Source organism: Leptopilina boulardi, unplaced genomic scaffold (assembly GCF_019393585.1).
Source record: "Leptopilina boulardi isolate dan_hultmark-lab unplaced genomic scaffold, ZJU_Lbou_2.1 LbouV2_315, whole genome shotgun sequence".
Lineage (NCBI taxonomy): Eukaryota > Metazoa > Arthropoda > Insecta > Hymenoptera > Figitidae > Leptopilina > Leptopilina boulardi.
Window position 1 is genome coordinate 498,612 of NW_026137880.1, and position 17,273 is coordinate 515,884.

General features: G+C 27.5%; 1 protein-coding gene across 8 annotated transcripts in view; it reads left to right on the top strand.

Moving 5' to 3' along the window:
- The window catches only part of LOC127283907 (cytochrome P450 315a1, mitochondrial), a 134,071-nt gene extending 117,034 nt beyond the window's left edge, over positions 1-17,037 (top strand). For all 8 annotated transcript variants that reach the window (XM_051309031.1, XM_051309030.1, XM_051309032.1 and 5 more), the window contains 2 exons: positions 1,531-1,743; positions 16,867-17,037. In XM_051309031.1, coding sequence (XP_051164988.1) covers positions 1,531-1,743; positions 16,867-16,977 — 324 coding nt within the window. In that variant the 3' untranslated portion in view covers positions 16,978-17,037. The remainder of the gene's footprint in view (positions 1-1,530; positions 1,744-16,866) is intronic.
- The last annotated feature ends 236 nt before the right edge of the window (positions 17,038-17,273 follow it).

A 17,273-nucleotide genomic window follows, 5' to 3' on the forward strand; every position in this document is an offset into this window, starting at 1 on the left:
AGTTTCCAATGATGTAAAAAATAATAAAAATCAAAATTTTATTTACTGAGCAATTTTTAATATTATATTTTCTTTAATGATTTAAATAAATCTTATAAATAATATTTTTAAAGAATTATTATGAATTTTAATGTTCAAATCTTATTTGCAAACTTAAATTTGAATTTAATCAAATACATCGATATCAAGACAGCCAACTTCAGTCATCGCAGAACCACTTGCATTTTAACCTTCAATTTCGTTTTTCGAAGCTGATTTTCAAAAATGAATAAAACCATAAAATAGCTCGAAATCCATCGCCAAAATTTGACAGAATGGAAAACAAGGTCTAACTTAAATATTAAGACAAAAATTGGATTTTTTTATTTTGCACCTGAGGAGATACAAGTGTTCAAAATCACCGAAAATCCTGGAAAGTTCAACATTCAAAGTAAAATTTTTCCTATTTCTACTACATAATATTAAAAAGTCAGCGCATCATATGAAAGTACATTGAAAGTACTTAATATTAAGCTGTAATAATTTTTTAAATATTTATTAACTTTCTAGAAAAATGTAATAAAAATATGGTGAATTTTGGCATTTGACAGGCAAGTTTAAAAATCAAATTTCATATAATATTTTGGACTTTTTAACATAGAAATCAATTAATATAAGTAAATTGGACTATTTTGAATATATATCAAATAAAAAATTTATTCTATCTAAATTATTTTTGTGTTTTTTGATTAAATTTCCAAAGCTGTCAAAATAACCTTTTTTCCGTGCACCTCAACTTAAAAATTAAAATTCCAAAGCAAATACAAATAATTTTATAAAAAATTTGCCAAAAATGAATTGTACGGATATTAAATATCATTATTACAAATTATCAGATTTTTCCAAAAATAGGCCGCAACGACTTCAGATGAAATATAATGGAATGACCCTTCAAAAATAAAAAAGAATTTTTTTATATAAAAAGCATAAATTTTGCATAAAAATCAAAATAGCAACGTCTAAATGACCTTCAAAAATTTAAAAAAAATCTTACATATTTTGTGGGTCAAGACGAGTCTAAATTCGGGTTAAGGTTTTAGAAAATCAAAAAAAAGTTTTCGGTGTAACGCCCTATTACACAGCAATCTTGTACTGCAAACTTGCAATAAGTTTGTCGAGTAAGCTTGTAAGAAACTTACCATGAAAGAACGTAGCAATAGGATATTTTGTTTCTTCCACTAAACTTGCATGTACACCTTGCAAGGCAAGCTTGCTGCTAATGGTTGCTAGCTTACGTGGTGATTAGGGTTATTTTAGACGTCTAACATGAAATCGTGTTTTCTAGAGGTGCAAAAACCGAGTGGTTAGTTTTGCATATCGGTATCGATTTAGAGAATTCATATTTGTTTTAAACTTTCGGAAATCATTTTTAAAATGTTTTACCATTAAAATCAATAAAAAAAAATTTAACTTTTTGAAATTGTTTATAAAGGATGGACCAGTTATTTAAAAATTAAAGTACCCATTATAATAATCATATTTACTTTATAGGAAGTCCTTTTAATGAGCTTGTATTCAAGTGGCAGAAGCTGTACCAACTTTACAGAACCAGATAAGTTTTTACCGGAAAGATGGATGCGATTAGAGAAACGTGGTTCTGATATTGTTCATAATCCAGGTGCGACTATACCGTTTGCCATTGGAGTTCGCAGTTGCATTGGCAAAAAATTAGCAGAAGTCAAAATAAATTTAGTCTTAGCTCAGGTAAATGCAAAAAATAAAGTGTTAAAATATTATTCGGGTGTACTTCCGAAGTAGGGGTACCTCCGATCTTAATGAAACTTCGTATACTAACGTATTTTGGTGCGCTGATTACGAAAATGATAGTGAAAATTGGCGCAAATTTGATTATCATGGTAAAAACCATAAAAAACACCATAAAATAATGGTTTTTTACGATATCGTAAAAAACAAAAAATTTTGAAAAAAGTTTTAGACAAAAGTTGTAGATCTCAAAAAAACACACAGTTTATGTTTTATGCATTTTTTACCAAAAGTCATTATTTTTCGAGAAAAATCCAAAAAACGAAAAACACCATGATAATGAAAACATATACAGCAGTCATGGTTAGACATATTATTTGACTCGTATATAGTATCATATTCACCATTAGTCAGGATCTAACGAATTCCGCAAAATACTTTCGGCCATATCCACCCCCTCTCGCCAAGGCTTTTTTTAAAAAGAAAAGCGAGCAGTACCTTACCCGGCCGAAGGCCGTGTTTACTATTTTGCGTTTACCGCTGCTGTGGACTCCACCCCACAATTTCCGCAAATTACTTCCGGACACATCCACCCCTCTCGCCAAGATTTCTTAAAAAGAGAAGCGAGCAGTACCTTACGCGGCCGAAGGCCGTGTTTACTATTTTGCATTTACCGCTGCTGTAGACTCCACCCCACAATTTCCGCAAATTACTTTCGGACCATTTTTCTCGAAAAATAATGACTTTTGGTAAAAAATGCATAAAACATAAAATGTGTGTTTTTTTGAGATCTACAACTTTTGTCTAAAACTTTTTTCGAAATTTTTTGTTTTTTACGAGATAATCCTAAAAAACCATGATTTTATGGTGTTTTTTATGGTTTTTACCATGATAATCAAATTTGCGCCAATTTTCACTATCATTTTCGTAATCAGCGTACCAAGATACGTTAGTATATCAAGTTCCATTAAGATCGAAGGTACCCCATACTATATACGAGTCAAATAATATGTCTAACCATGACTGCTGTATATGTTTTCATTATCATGGTGTTTTTCGTTTTTTGGATTTTTCTCGAAAAATAATGACTTTTGGTAAAAAATGCATAAAACATAAAATGTGTGTTTTTTTGAGATCTACAACTTTTGTCTAAAACTTTTTTCGAAATTTTTTGTTTTTTACGAGATAATCGTAAAAAACCATTATTTTATGGTGTTTTTTATGGTTTTTACCATGATAATCAAATTTGCGCCAATTTTCACTATCATTTTCGTAATCAGCACACCAAAATACGTTAGTATACCAAGTTTTATTAAAATCGGAGGTACCCCTACTTCGGAAGTATATCCTTTATCATTAAATAAAATTTTTTATTTTTTATTATATAATAATAAATAATAATTATTATTATTAATCTATTATATGAAATATATAAATTTTCAATTGCCTCTAATAAAAAAAATATTTTGCAAAAAAAAATTATAACCAAAAAATAATAAAAATATTTGTTATTAAATGAAATTTTTTATTTTTTATTATTATATAATAATAAATAATAATAATTATTATTAATATATTTAAATTAATAAATAAATAATTTATAAATTATTTAATTTAAATTTAATATTTAATATATATTATTCAATATTCCTAATTAATTATTTATTTATTTATTTATTTAGATAATAAAGTCCCTAGGGCTTATAAGCCCTCCAAGGAACAATTACATAGAGCATATTTTATAATCATACAATATTTTAATGATAGTAATAATGATAAATATATAATAAAGTAGAATAAAAACAAAATAAAAACAAATCTCTAGTATAACAAAACTTGAAAAAAATAACAGTTTATGAATAAAAAAAAATGGATAAAAAAAAGAAACAAGATAACAGTTGCACAAAGATATCTTGCAACCTTTTATTCTTTCATTCATATACTCTCATTCATTCATAATTTCTCAGAATTATATAAAAATATTCGAAAATATAAGCATTTTAACAGTGTGTAAAAAAAAATTATAAATTTAAGTTGATATAATTCAATTATGTTTTTACCAATAAGTAATATTAAGCAATTCATTCTCGCTCTCAATTAACAGCTTAAAAAAACTATTTTTAAAAATATATTGCTTCGATGCATCCCTAATCTTAACAGGAATTTTGTTCCATAATCTAGAACCCCTAATTACAAACGATTTTTGCATTTTACAAGTACGATGTTGTGGAATATTTAAAATGTATTTTTTATCTCGAAGCCTACTGAGTATAGTTTTATCATCATTTTTGAACTCAAAAAAATTGAAAAGATAATGAGGACTTTTGTTATTAAAAATTGAAAAAAGCAAGTTTCCCATAAAATATTTTCGTCTAGTAGCTACATTCAATAATCTAGAATTAATTCTATATGGGGTAATATGTTCTCCTTTAGATAAATTATAAATAAATCGAATGCATGCATTCAATGCTCTCTCCAGTTTGTCATTCAACTCATCGGTAATGTCATCAAAAACAGAGCAGCAATAATCAAAGGAAGAAAGTATTAATGATTTAACTAATAATTGTCGGGTATGTGTTGGAATTGACTCTTTATTTTTATTTAATTGTTGCAGAGCCATGTAAATTTTTCGCGAGATTCCATAAACATGATCTCTCCAAGACAACTTACGGTCTAACGTCAGTCCAAGATCTTTAACTCTATTGCTGAAATTTATCTTAATTCCACCTACAGACAAAGGAGTAAGTGTGGAAAGTATTTCATTAGAAGGAGCACCCGTTGTAGAGATAATGATTGCTTGGGTCTTATCAGGGTTTAAAGAGAGTCCATTATTCTTTGCCCAGTCTATAACATAATTAATATCACTTTGTACCATTTCTAACAGGTGCGAAAGTGATGATAGAGGTCCAGAAAGATACAACTTAAAATCATCAGCATATTTATGGTATTTACAATACTGAAGCCGTTCTCCAAGATTTGAAATGAATATATTAAACAATAGTGTTGACAGTGAGGCCCCTTGAGGAACACCACACTTTAACCTGTCCCACTCTGAAGTGTTACCACTCCCATCAATTACTCTTTGATATCTAAAACCCAAATAAGACTGAAGCCAATCACTTACTGATTTAGATAATTTAAAAGAGTGCAGCTTTTGGATCAGTAGGTCATGATTAACAGATGGAAACGCCTTTGAGAAATCAAAAAAGACAGCAATAGTAATATGTTTTTGGTCCATAGCAAGCTTAATATCTGTCGTAAATTTTAATAAAGCAGTACAAGTACTATGCTTTGAACGAAATCCTGACTGTAAAGGTTCTAATAAGTCATTGTCTGCCAAAAAATTTGTCAATTGATTACATGCAATTTGTTCTAGAGGTTTAGACAGGACACAAAGAATGGAAATCGGTCTAAAATCTGTTACTGTTTTTGTAGTTGATATTTTAGTGATAGGACGAATTGAGCTCGTTTTCCAAATTTCTGGAAAGATCCTTGTTTGCATAGAAAAATTATATATATGCAAGAGGACAGGAAATATAACTGGTAGAGATAGTTTAATCAGCCATTATCCAGGGACTTAGCCGGATAGCGGACAAACACCGTTGCCCACCGTCACCGCGTGGAGGTGCCCTGGATGCAGACACATGTAGAAACATAAAGATATTTGACCACCGTACTATATCTGCCATTTTACATTTGAATAATCTGACGTTAAATTCGTAATCAGCGACTCCAAAAAAACCCCATGATACCAATTTTTGTAAAAATCCAACTACTTTTTAAAAATTTGTCCGCCATATTGGATCCGCCATTTTGAATTTGAATAATCTGACGATAAATTTGTAATCAGCGACTCCCAAAACCCCTAGATACCAATTTTCGTAAAAATCCAACTACTTTTTAAAAATTCGTCCGCCATATTGGATCTGCCATTTTGAATTTTATAAATCTGACGTTAAATTCGTAATCAGCGACCCCAAAAACCCCCGAGTAACAAGATTCAAGCAAATCTGCCATTATTTAAAAAATTTCTCCTGTCATTTTAAAATAAGCTATGTTTTTTGAGGTTATGTCAAAATCCTGACGTGATGGAGCTAAACGGACTTCAGATTCGTATTCAGCGTATCAAAATACATCAAGAAATGGTGGTCTCATTCCCCGGCCCGTGTACTTTTTTTTTGTGTGGCTGTGTAATCAGTCATTGGAGAGGTAGTATTTAAATTACAATTAAAATCGCCTAACATTATAGTATTGTTAAAAAATTGTGTTAAGGATGAAAGTTGATTCTCAAATTCAGTTCCAAATGTGGCATTCGGCGGTTTATATAATACTTTAATTAATGCATTGTCATTATGAGTTTGAATTTTGAGAAAAAGAAATTCAGCAGTTGGATATGGTCCCTCAGTGCTCACAGCCACTAATGATGATTGGAGACTTTCATGTATATAAAGACAAACCCCCCCACCTCTGCGCATCGTCCTATCTTTACGAAAGACAACATAATTTTGAAGATTTATAAAATTTGATGTATCATTAGGGGTTATCCAAGTCTCGGAAACTGCAATTATATGGTAAAAAATTTTTTCAAAAAAGTCTTTGAATTCAATAAAATGAGCTCTTAAAGATTGTGCATTTACATGACAGATTTGTAAATAATGCTCCATTTTTATTTATTTAAAATTAGAGTAAAGATCAGTAAAAAATTAGAGATTATGAACGAGTGATTATGGATAATCAGTAACATTTTGGAAATTACATACATCTTGACTTCGATATTACATAAAACAATGCCGCCGGTGTTGTCAAAACAATGAAGTACAAATAGTATAACAGAGAGAAGCGTTGAAAGTAATAAGTTGAATTGAACATTTAAACCGTAAGAGTTATTGAGCAGGAATTTAACTAATTTATTATTAAAGGTGTTCGTTTTCAATAGTTTAAACAATTGTTTAGGTGTAAATGTGTTTCTGAATAATAAAATTACAATGTGATAGAATTGAAATAAGCAAAAATGATAGTATTTGATAGTGAAAAATATAATACAAACCAATTGATTTTTTAAGAAATCAGCGTGAACAATGAGGTACTCAATCAATGATTGCTATTTAATCTTGTTCACATCCTGAGGGCTGGTTAGTTAAACTCTGGGAGCCCCATCCTCTTTTCGACAAAATATTTTTCCTCCTGTGACCCAAAGGTATTTGATTTTGTTATTTTTCCTTAATGTCAGAGCCGCAGTATAAATTTTCCGATTAAATGGCGACAGAGTTTCACGAATGTAGATGGGAAATTTTTCATTTTGTGTCTAACCAATATTAAAAGTTGAGAAGTTCGGCATACGCTTACGTTGTTCAATAATCTTATCTCTAAGCTTCTGCTCTGATAATTTAACTTTAATAATAGGCGGTAGTTGAGGAGACTCTTGATTGCTATCCTTTTTGTGTCGAAAGATATTAGAAATATTCTGTTCTGAAACTGACACCTCCAAAGCTTTTGCAACTTCACAAAACAACGATGAAAGATTCTCATTAACCTTGAATGGTACACCATGAATTTCTAAGGACGTTTGCAATCCTAATTGTTCTTGTGTATTTAAAGCCCGTTCAAGGAGTAAAACTTTCGATTCTAAATCTTCTGTCTTTTTTTTGCGTCTCGCAGTTCTTTATTTTGATTGATCGCATCGATCTCTAAATTTGAAATTTTATTAGAATTATCCAAGATGTCATCTTTCATGTTTTGAATAATATTATTAAGATTTTCGTTAAATGCAAACTGTTTATCTTGAAATAATTTGAACATGTTTTCGAACTTATCTTGGAAATCACATAATGCAGCTTTTTGTCCCTGCTCAACCGCAACCCGTATTGCTTCACTGACAGCTGGAGAGAGAACAGATGTGCTCACTGATGATAAGCTACTATTATCATTTGCACTTAGCAGCTGATTAACTGGATCAGAGATGTCACTATTTACGTTATTTTTACAAATCTTACAAATAAATCCCTTTATACCTTTTTTTATATTTCCTGGTTCGTTCTCGTCTTTCTTATTTAGAGTACAGATGAAGTGGGCCAACCTACCACATTTTTGGCATGCAGATCCATCCTTATCTCCTCTGTTTATAACAAGAGAACATTCAGGGCAAACAGGCATTGCACGAGTTACAGTCAATATCAAAAAGTTTAAAAAAGGGTATCAAAACTATTAACTTTGTTATAACACAATTGTCAATTTACACACTGATTTTTTAAAAAGCAACTGTTATCACTTATAAGTTCAAAAAGTCAAAATGTCAATAAAAATGTCAAAAAAATAAAATGTCAAAATGTAACATATATAAATATATATAAAATATAATAATTTAAATTTTATTTTAAATAAAAATTATTTTAAAAAATTTTATATTAAGTTAATATTTAAAAATAAAAATTATTAAAAAAAAATAATATTTAGTCAAAATTAAAAATTTATATGTATATATAATATAAATTTTTTTAATTATAATAACAAAAATAAATAAATATTTTGTGAAAAAAAAATTTAATTTGTAATAATATATAATATAAATAATAAATATAATATAAATAATAAATATAATATAAATAAATAATATAAAATTTTTTTTATTATTTTTAAAATTAATTAAATTATCGTGATAAATTAAATAAATTTTTGAAATTTGATAAAATTATTACATATATTAAATTAAACCATACACGATTATTATATGTAATTTTAGAGACGAAATACAATTTTTTGTGAAAAAATCCTTGTAACTTTCTTATTTTTTGCCCGATTTTAATTTTTTTTTAATTTTAAGGGCATATCTCTAGAACCTTTAACTTTAATGTCCCTCGCATATATTTTGGTAATTTTAATAAATTTTTCGTTGGTTTTTGTTGGAAATATTAATGCTTGATACAATCAATCATTTCCAAAAGATTCTACTTTAATTTATTAAATACATAAATAATTATTTCAATTTTAATACGCGATTTTTAACAATGTCTACTTGTCCTTAACCATACTTTCTGATGCTTTAAACGATATAGTTTTAGATTTACTAAAAATTACTAATTCTGAAATATGTTTTTTCAATGTTAATTAATCGGTGAACATATTTTCGCAGGGAAATTAATATTTTATTAATTGTGAAAAAATTTATAAGCTTTTAAAAGTTGTCCCTCACTTTTAACCTTTTCGACCGTAATCATCGTATAATTGATTTTTCTTTTATAAAACAAGCGGCACATTAAAATAACTTATGGGAAATCAAAGATCAAGTTACTATAATTATTTTGAGACATAATAAATTGATGTGCTTCATGTCTTCAAAAAAATATTATAAGTTAAATAAACGAAAACACGCGTGGACAAAATTTGAAAACAACCGTAATACGAGTGATACTTCATGAAAATCATATAAAAGTATTCGAAAAGTACTTGTATATATTTTCACATGTGCCATTTAACATCCCGTGAATGTGCTTCGAGAAAAAATACTTTATTGCAAAGATAATGTAAAAATATTCATCAATTACGGTCGACCGTAATCGACCGAAATTTTTTAGAAAGAAATTGTTATGTACGAAGTTGCCGATTATAATTTTTTTTATAGAAACTGTCATTAATTATTAAAACCTGAAGGTTAAGTTTTAATGTTTATTTCGAGACATAAAAATGGATCCAAAAAAATTCATTCTGAAAAAAGATAAAATGCGAGAGAAAAGAAAAATAGAAAAGGAAAAAAGAGAAAAGAAATTGGAAAGTTTACGAATATTAAATTTAAATAGAAAAAAGTCTATGAAAATCGTATGGTAAATTTTAAAAATTACAATTTTACATTTTTAAAACAATTCACTATAATAAAAATCTATTTTAAAATGTAATGTAAATATTCAAATAAAAAATTTATATATCTAGTTAATTTTTGACACATGCTTTTATACCCAGTGCATTATTTCAGTATTTTATTATTCATATAAATATTGAAAATATTAAACGAATTTTATTGCTTTTTAAAATTATAACCCCTTAGAAAATTCCCTTCAACTGTTTTTCATCCTAAAAAGCAAACACCTGTTGAATATTTTTTTGTTACAGGTTAAAAATAATTCTCAATTTGAAATATTTATAACTTTTTGAAGACAACTTGTTTTATCTGTCCACTTGTATAATTGGAAAGCTTAGTTCTTGAAGTTTATGTAGACAGGGTTTCAATACTGTGCTCAAAAAAAAAAAAAAAATTTTTCTTATTGAATAGTTAAAGGTTTCAAAGATATGCCCTTAAATTAAATATATTTTTGTTCACGATCTTGTGCAAGATCCTGTACAAGTTCTAATACAAGAACTTGTTCCAAATTCTAGTGCGGAAATTGTACAAGTTCTTGTACATGTTCTTACCAGAACAGGTACAAGTTCAGCAGCTGAACATGTACATTTTCTTGTACAAGATCTTGTACAGGGATTTTCAATAGGGAAGCGATTTCTATGAGGTGTAACAGAATCAATGACAACGTAGACATATTTTACACTCAGATTATGTATAGTGTAAACTTACCCCTAATAAATGTTTAAAGAATGTAGGTAAAGTTAAGGAAATAAAAAAATACATAATTTACTTGATATATTACATATCGTGTCATTTAGTAAATCAGTTGCACTAAATTTAAATTAGATAAACTCATAATAGTAGTGGACCTCAGTGTGATTTTTGGAATTAACTCGAGCGCGGCAGATGTACACAGGGGGATACCTTGCATGTTGTTGTTTACCTCTTCCAAGTATTAACTTTTTTTATCAAGACCTGCGTCTAGAACAGCCCATCAGATTAGTGAAAAAAATTGATCTTGGGAAATATTGCATTGCGTCAGATTAAGGTAAGGTGGGTTAATTACTAGATAAAAAATGTACATTTAAATAATTTGACGATTTGAGTGTAATGTAAGGTAGCGGGAGGTTTACAAATTTGCAAAAAACGTTGTCTTGACATTCTAGAGCCCGGTTAAATTTTTTTTATTTTGAAGGAAATAACACAAGAATGACGAATATAATATAATTTGACGATTTTCAATAGACGAAGTAATAAAAGTAGTCTATGGCGATTAGAGCGCGCAACTGGTGTACAACACGCATTCCCCACTCCGTGTCTCAACTTCCCTTTCACTTTTTCTCTAGTTATAACTCTCTCGTACCAACCCGATTCCTGACACTACTCTCCCTCGCCATGACTTTTTAACTCTGTATTAATTTGTTATAAAAATGAAAAATGTTAATCCTTAATTTTTATATTTTGAATGCGACTTCAGAAAGCTTAGTGATCTAAGTAAAAAATACATTGATTTTCATGCAATTTGGTGTTTTTAATTTTAAATTAGTTTTTGTTGGAGGAAAATAACCACATATTTCATCAATCAGTTCATAAACCAATTCTTGGTGAACTATGTTTACTATTTTAGATTAGTGAAACACTTTCTTAACTTTTTAATAGATACTAACGTTAGTCTAACGTTAGTAATATTAACCCTTTCCGTGTTTGAAAAAAAATCCATGATGTGGTCCTAAAATGTCCAGCAAATTCTGGTCGACAGATTTTTATGAAACTTAGTATATAATGGTTTACAAAGTTAATAAATAATTAATTATTGTAAAAAATAAAGTCAGTGATATGTGTAGTGTGCTAAAGATGATGTAAAAAAATAATTTTGCAACTTATATAACAAATTGCATATATTTTGCGATAAGATGTTCACGACCCAACGTTGGGTAGCTGACATGAAAAGGGTTAATAACGTTAATTTTTTCACATGAGAAGGTAGAGATAAAATTGTAAAAGATGAAAATTTCCTTCTTTTAAAGTATTTTCATATGGTTAACTTTAGTCTCTGAAAATGGACCTGACTCAAGATAAGCAATCCCGTCTTTCTATTTTTATCTTTTCTCTGTTCTATTATATTCTCTTTTCTCCTTAATAGTTAATGAAATACCATTGTCAAATCAGTATAATTTAATTAAATATCAGTATCAGTACAATTTAGTTTACTAACAATATGTCTTCTCAGTATTATTATAATTCATTTTATTATAAGTGCAAGCTATTTCTTTATTTCAAGTATTAGTATAATTCTTTTTAGTACATGTACAAGTTATCTTTTATTTCAAATTCAGTATAAGTTATTCTTCTATTTTAAATCTCAGTTCTTTGCAGTTATTCTACCGATACAAAATGTTCAAATTAATTAAAATACAATAAAAAGGAATATCAACAAAAAGAAAGGTATTCATATATTTATCATTTTCTTTTTCTTCTACTAAGTTACAATCATACAACTACTTTTACAAAAAAATTAAAGTATATTATATTCAATATAAACATTCCTTTCTTTTTCCAAAATTTTTCTGAAGAATTGATACAACGATGGTTGGACTAATATCTTAAGTACTCAAAATCGATAGGAATTTAATCCTTAAAACTTCTATTTATTTTAAAAATAAAACGGAATTCAGTTGTCCTCAGTGAGGTAGACATTACGTCTAGACTCGAAAATCAAATTGAATTATTTATTGTGTTCATCTTTGGATGTAATATTATTGTATAAATTAACACTTTGGATATCCATTTAATACTCACAATCATTGTTTTTACCATTGTCTGTACTGATTTTTTTGTTACTTTCAACCGCCCAGGAAATAAAAACCTGTTCAATATTTTTTAATCGGTCGGAAGCTGTATTAAATCCGCATTCTTAAAATGAAATTTCCGATTGAATCTGATTCAAATCATTTACATTTTTCAAGTTTTTCTTTCTCATTACCTGTAGGTTGAGATTCAAAATTGTCTAAACAGATATATTAAATTTTTCATTAATAAAAAATTACACATTGAAATGAACTCCTATTTAAAATATTACATTCCGATTGAAAATGTTAATAATGAATCCGCATTCTTAATATGTCTGATTTACTAGACTGTGCATTTAATAAGCTTTACTTTCAGGGAGAATGTCAACCGAATTCGGTTAGCATTGGGTATGCGCGATCCATCAGAGTGACCAAAAGTCAGTAAATTATAAGACCCGGACAACATTTCCCTACATATTAAATATTGCAAATTTTATGTATATTTGGGGTAAAACTCCTGTAGCGAACTAAGTTAAAAAAAAGTTGATCGGATCGGGCTGTAACTTGCACATAGTTTAGCACTAAGGGTGAGTAATTTAACCACGAAGTATTGTTAGGTTTTTCAAAAACTGTCGAAGAGGGAGGGGGTTGAATTTTTTTGAAAAATTTAAACAGTGAATTTTTGAAGACTTGTAACTTTTAAACAGAAAAAAGAAGAAAAATTTGTCCTACATGTTTTCGAAAGGTTTTTTCCTGCTGTTTCAAATGGTGCAAAAATATTCAAATTTTGACCCTTTTTTGAAAATTAAACATTTTTTCGAATTTTTTTTTAAGTTCCGTCCTTTTTATTTTTTTTATTTATTTTTTTTAAAGCTAAAAATGTGTATTTTCAACATAAAAAATATTGAGATATCCTTGTTTGTTATTTATTACTGTATTATTGTATTAATTAATTAATTAATGTTAATAAAAAATGAAATATTTTACAAATAAATGAAGTTATTGCAATCCTGAAGGTAACAATTGAAAGCTGACATTATTCCGCATCTAACGAGCCCTATATGGACTATTTTGGATTAAAGGATTTTCTATAAACAATTGACATGTTAGCCAATTGTTTATTAACAATCCACTAACCCAAAGTACTTCATATAGAGCTCGTTGGATGCGGAACTATGTAAACTTTCATTTAGTAACGTCAGAATTACGATAACTTTATTTGTTTGTAAAATATTTCATTTTTTATTAACCTTAATAGTTAATTAATTAACTAAAAATTGTAAATATTATGTAAGTATACAAATAAAATTTTGACATATATGTTTTCCAAATTTTTTTTGTGCTCTTGCGATTAGTGAAAAAAAAATTTAAAATTTGACCCTTCTTTCTGAAAATCAAAATTTTTTTGACTTTTTTTTTATTTATTTTTATTTTTTTTGAAAGTTAAAAATGTGCATTTTTACCTCAACAAATATTGAGATGTCCTTTTTTGTTATTTTCGAGATTTTAGTTAATTAATTAATGTCAATAAAAATTTATATGGGGCATTCTATTTTAAAATTATACCCCTAGTAAACAATTGACAATATAAGACATTTTTTAAATAATTATTTCTTCCATTTAATTAAATCAAATTACTTTTGCAATGAGTGGTTTCGAAAGAGAAATTTCTAAACTTTATTTATGTAAAAAAAATTTTTTAAAAAAACGTTTAATTAGCATAAAAAATTTAGTTTGAAGGTTAAACTTATAAATATCTCAAAACACGTTGTCTCCGATTTTGACAAAATCTGTGTCAAAAGAAAGCTTAAATATTCTATTTTTTATTTCCGTAAAGTTTATAATGGACATTTTCGAGGATTTCGAGAAATTAATTAAAATTCTCAGACGTTTTAAAGGTTAAAAAGGGTTGAAATTTGCATGAATAGAGAACCTCTGTTCAAATACAGCGGCATTTGTTTTTAAATAAATTTTTAAATAAATAAATTTTAAAACTTCAATTTTAATCTTAATAATTTTTTTAAATTTGAAAAATTTTTAATTGCAAATAGCTAAAGATCAATATATTTATTGTTTACAATATTTCTTTTCTCTAATGTCAAGTGATGTAATAATGTAAGGTTAATGGAAATTAAATTTAAAAAATAAAATCCGCTCTTAAAGAAATGGTTCTCCCCAGTCGAAAATCGTAAGTTTCCCTGAAGGGTTCACATGGCCTTCAGGTAACTGTTATGGAGGTTTCAAAAGCTTCATGGCAACTATTTATACATTAGACCTAAAATTCTGTGATATTTGCTTTCTGACTTCTTAACGGGAAGCTTTTTCTACAGCTTGTTGAATATCTGTGGACAGCTTCTAGCAAAAGGTCTACCAGTTTGCTTGGTGAATGCTTTCCTAATGCCTGGTTTAATGTGTAAGAAAGCAATTCTATTTGCTTTTCACAAGTTGCAAATTAATATGAAATTTAATTACCTTTTTTACACTTCCTGAAAACTAGAATAATTTCATTAAATTAAACTAAATCGAAAAATCATAAAAATTCTATAGTAATTTGTAAATCCGTTTTATACAATTAATAATTATTCTTTATATATTATATAAAAATTATTTTTCAAAGAAAACGTTTATTTTTAAACACTTAAATTATATACGAAAAAATTATATATAACTTGAGCAAAATTTGGGGTTAGGAATACGAACACGGTGAAAACCTTTTATATTGAATAATGAATACAATTTCTTAAAAAAAGACAAAATATTTAATATTTAAAAAAAAAGATTATTATTTTTAAACTTGATATTTATGAATATTTTTTATAAATAATATATTCTTTATTTTTTTAGAATAAATTTAAAAAGACTGTGGAAATACCGAGTCTGACGTAAATAATTTTTCTTTAATTCTTCAATATTTAAATATAATACTCTAATACATAATATTTTCACGAGATAAATAAAGATGGAAAGAAAGGTTAAATTTAATTTTTGATCATTGTCATTTTTCCGCTGTTTCCTGAAACATCCATGACGCTTCATTTAATTTTCGCCACCTGAACGCTTTCTTTTTATATATGCAAAATCCTGCAACTCTTTGATAACTCTCTCAAAGCTACTTGAATGCTTTGTTTAAAACGTACAAAATTTGTTATTTTCAAGCTTTCCGTGGAAGCGAAAAATCGGCCATAACAGGCTTCCTGAAAGTTTTCTATAGCTAGTTATCTACTGTCTCACAATTCTCTAATGGTTATCTCAATACTTCAAAACAACTTTTTGTTCAGCTTAACATAGCGTAGGATTTTCGACTGGGTCCATTCATACAAATTTCAATCCTTTTTAACCTCCGAAACGTCTGAGAATTTTAATTAATTTCTGGAAATTCTCGAAAATGTCCATTATAAACTTTACGGAAATAAAAAATAGAATATTTAAGCTTTCTTTTGACATAGATTTTGTCAAAATCGGAGACAACGTGTTTTGAGATATTTACAAGTTTAACCTTCAAACTAAATTTTTTATACTATTTAAATGTTTTTTTGAAAAATTTTTTTACAATTGTAAAGTTTAGAAATTTCTCTTTCGAAACCACTCATTGCAAAAGTAATTTGATTTAATTAAATGGGAGAAATAATTATTTAAAAAATGTCTTATATTGTCAATTGTTTACTAGGGATATAATTTTAAAATAGAATGCCCCATATATTTTATAAACGAATAAAGGTATTGTAATTCTGATGTTACTTAATAAAAGTTGACATAATTCCGCATCCAACGAGCTCTATATGAAGTACTTTGGGTTAGTGGATTGTTAATAAACAATTGACTAACATGGAAATTGTTTATAGAAAATCCTCTAATCCAAAATAGTCCATATAGGGCTCGTTGGATGCGGAATAACGTCAGCTTTCAATTGGTACCTTCAGGATTGCAATAACATTATTTATTTCTAAAATATTTTATTTTTTATTAACATTAATTAATTAATTAATTAATTAATTAATTAATATTTCCAAAAAAGGACATTTCAATATTTTTTTTAGTAAAAATACACATTTATAGCTTTCAAAAAAAAAATTAATAAAAAAAATAAAAAGACCGAACTTAAAAAAAATGTTTGATTTTCAAAAACAGGGTCAAAATTTGAATTTTTTGAAAATTTTTTGCACCATTTGAAAGAGGAGGAAAAAACCTTTTGAAAACATGTAGGACAAATTTTGCTTCTTCTTTCTGTTTAAAAGTTACAAGTCTTCAAATATTCACTGTTTAAATTTTTCAAAAAAATTCCACCCCTCCCTCTTCGACAGTTTTTGAAAAAACCTAACAATACTTCGTGGTTAAATTACTCACCCCTAGGGCTAAAATATGTGCAAGTTACAGCCCGATCCGATCAACTTTTTTTCACTTAGTTCGCTACAGGAATTTTACCTCATATATAAAAAATACTAAAATAAGTGATTTTTCTCAATGCTAAAAATTCTAAAATGTTGTATTTTTAAAATTTTTTAGATCATAAAAAACTTTCATGTGGAATGTGCAAACAGGCGACCAGTGAAGATGATTTTGCAAATGATTGCTGAAACTTCTAAACCTATACAACTGAAACTAACGCCACGATGATAGATTATGTCATACATTCAGTAAATATATGTAATTTAAAATAAATTTTGAAAATCAAAATTTTTTGACTTTTTTTTTAAGTTTGGTTCTTTTTATTTATTTTTTTTGAAAGCTGAAAATGTGTATTTTTACCACAAAAATATTGAGATGTCATTTTTTGTTACTTTATAGATATTGATAAATAAATAAATTAGTTAATTAATGTTAATAAACAATTGCAATGTTTACTAACTGTTTATTAACAATCTATTTATCCAAAATACTTTATATAGAGATCGTTGGATGCGGATTTACGT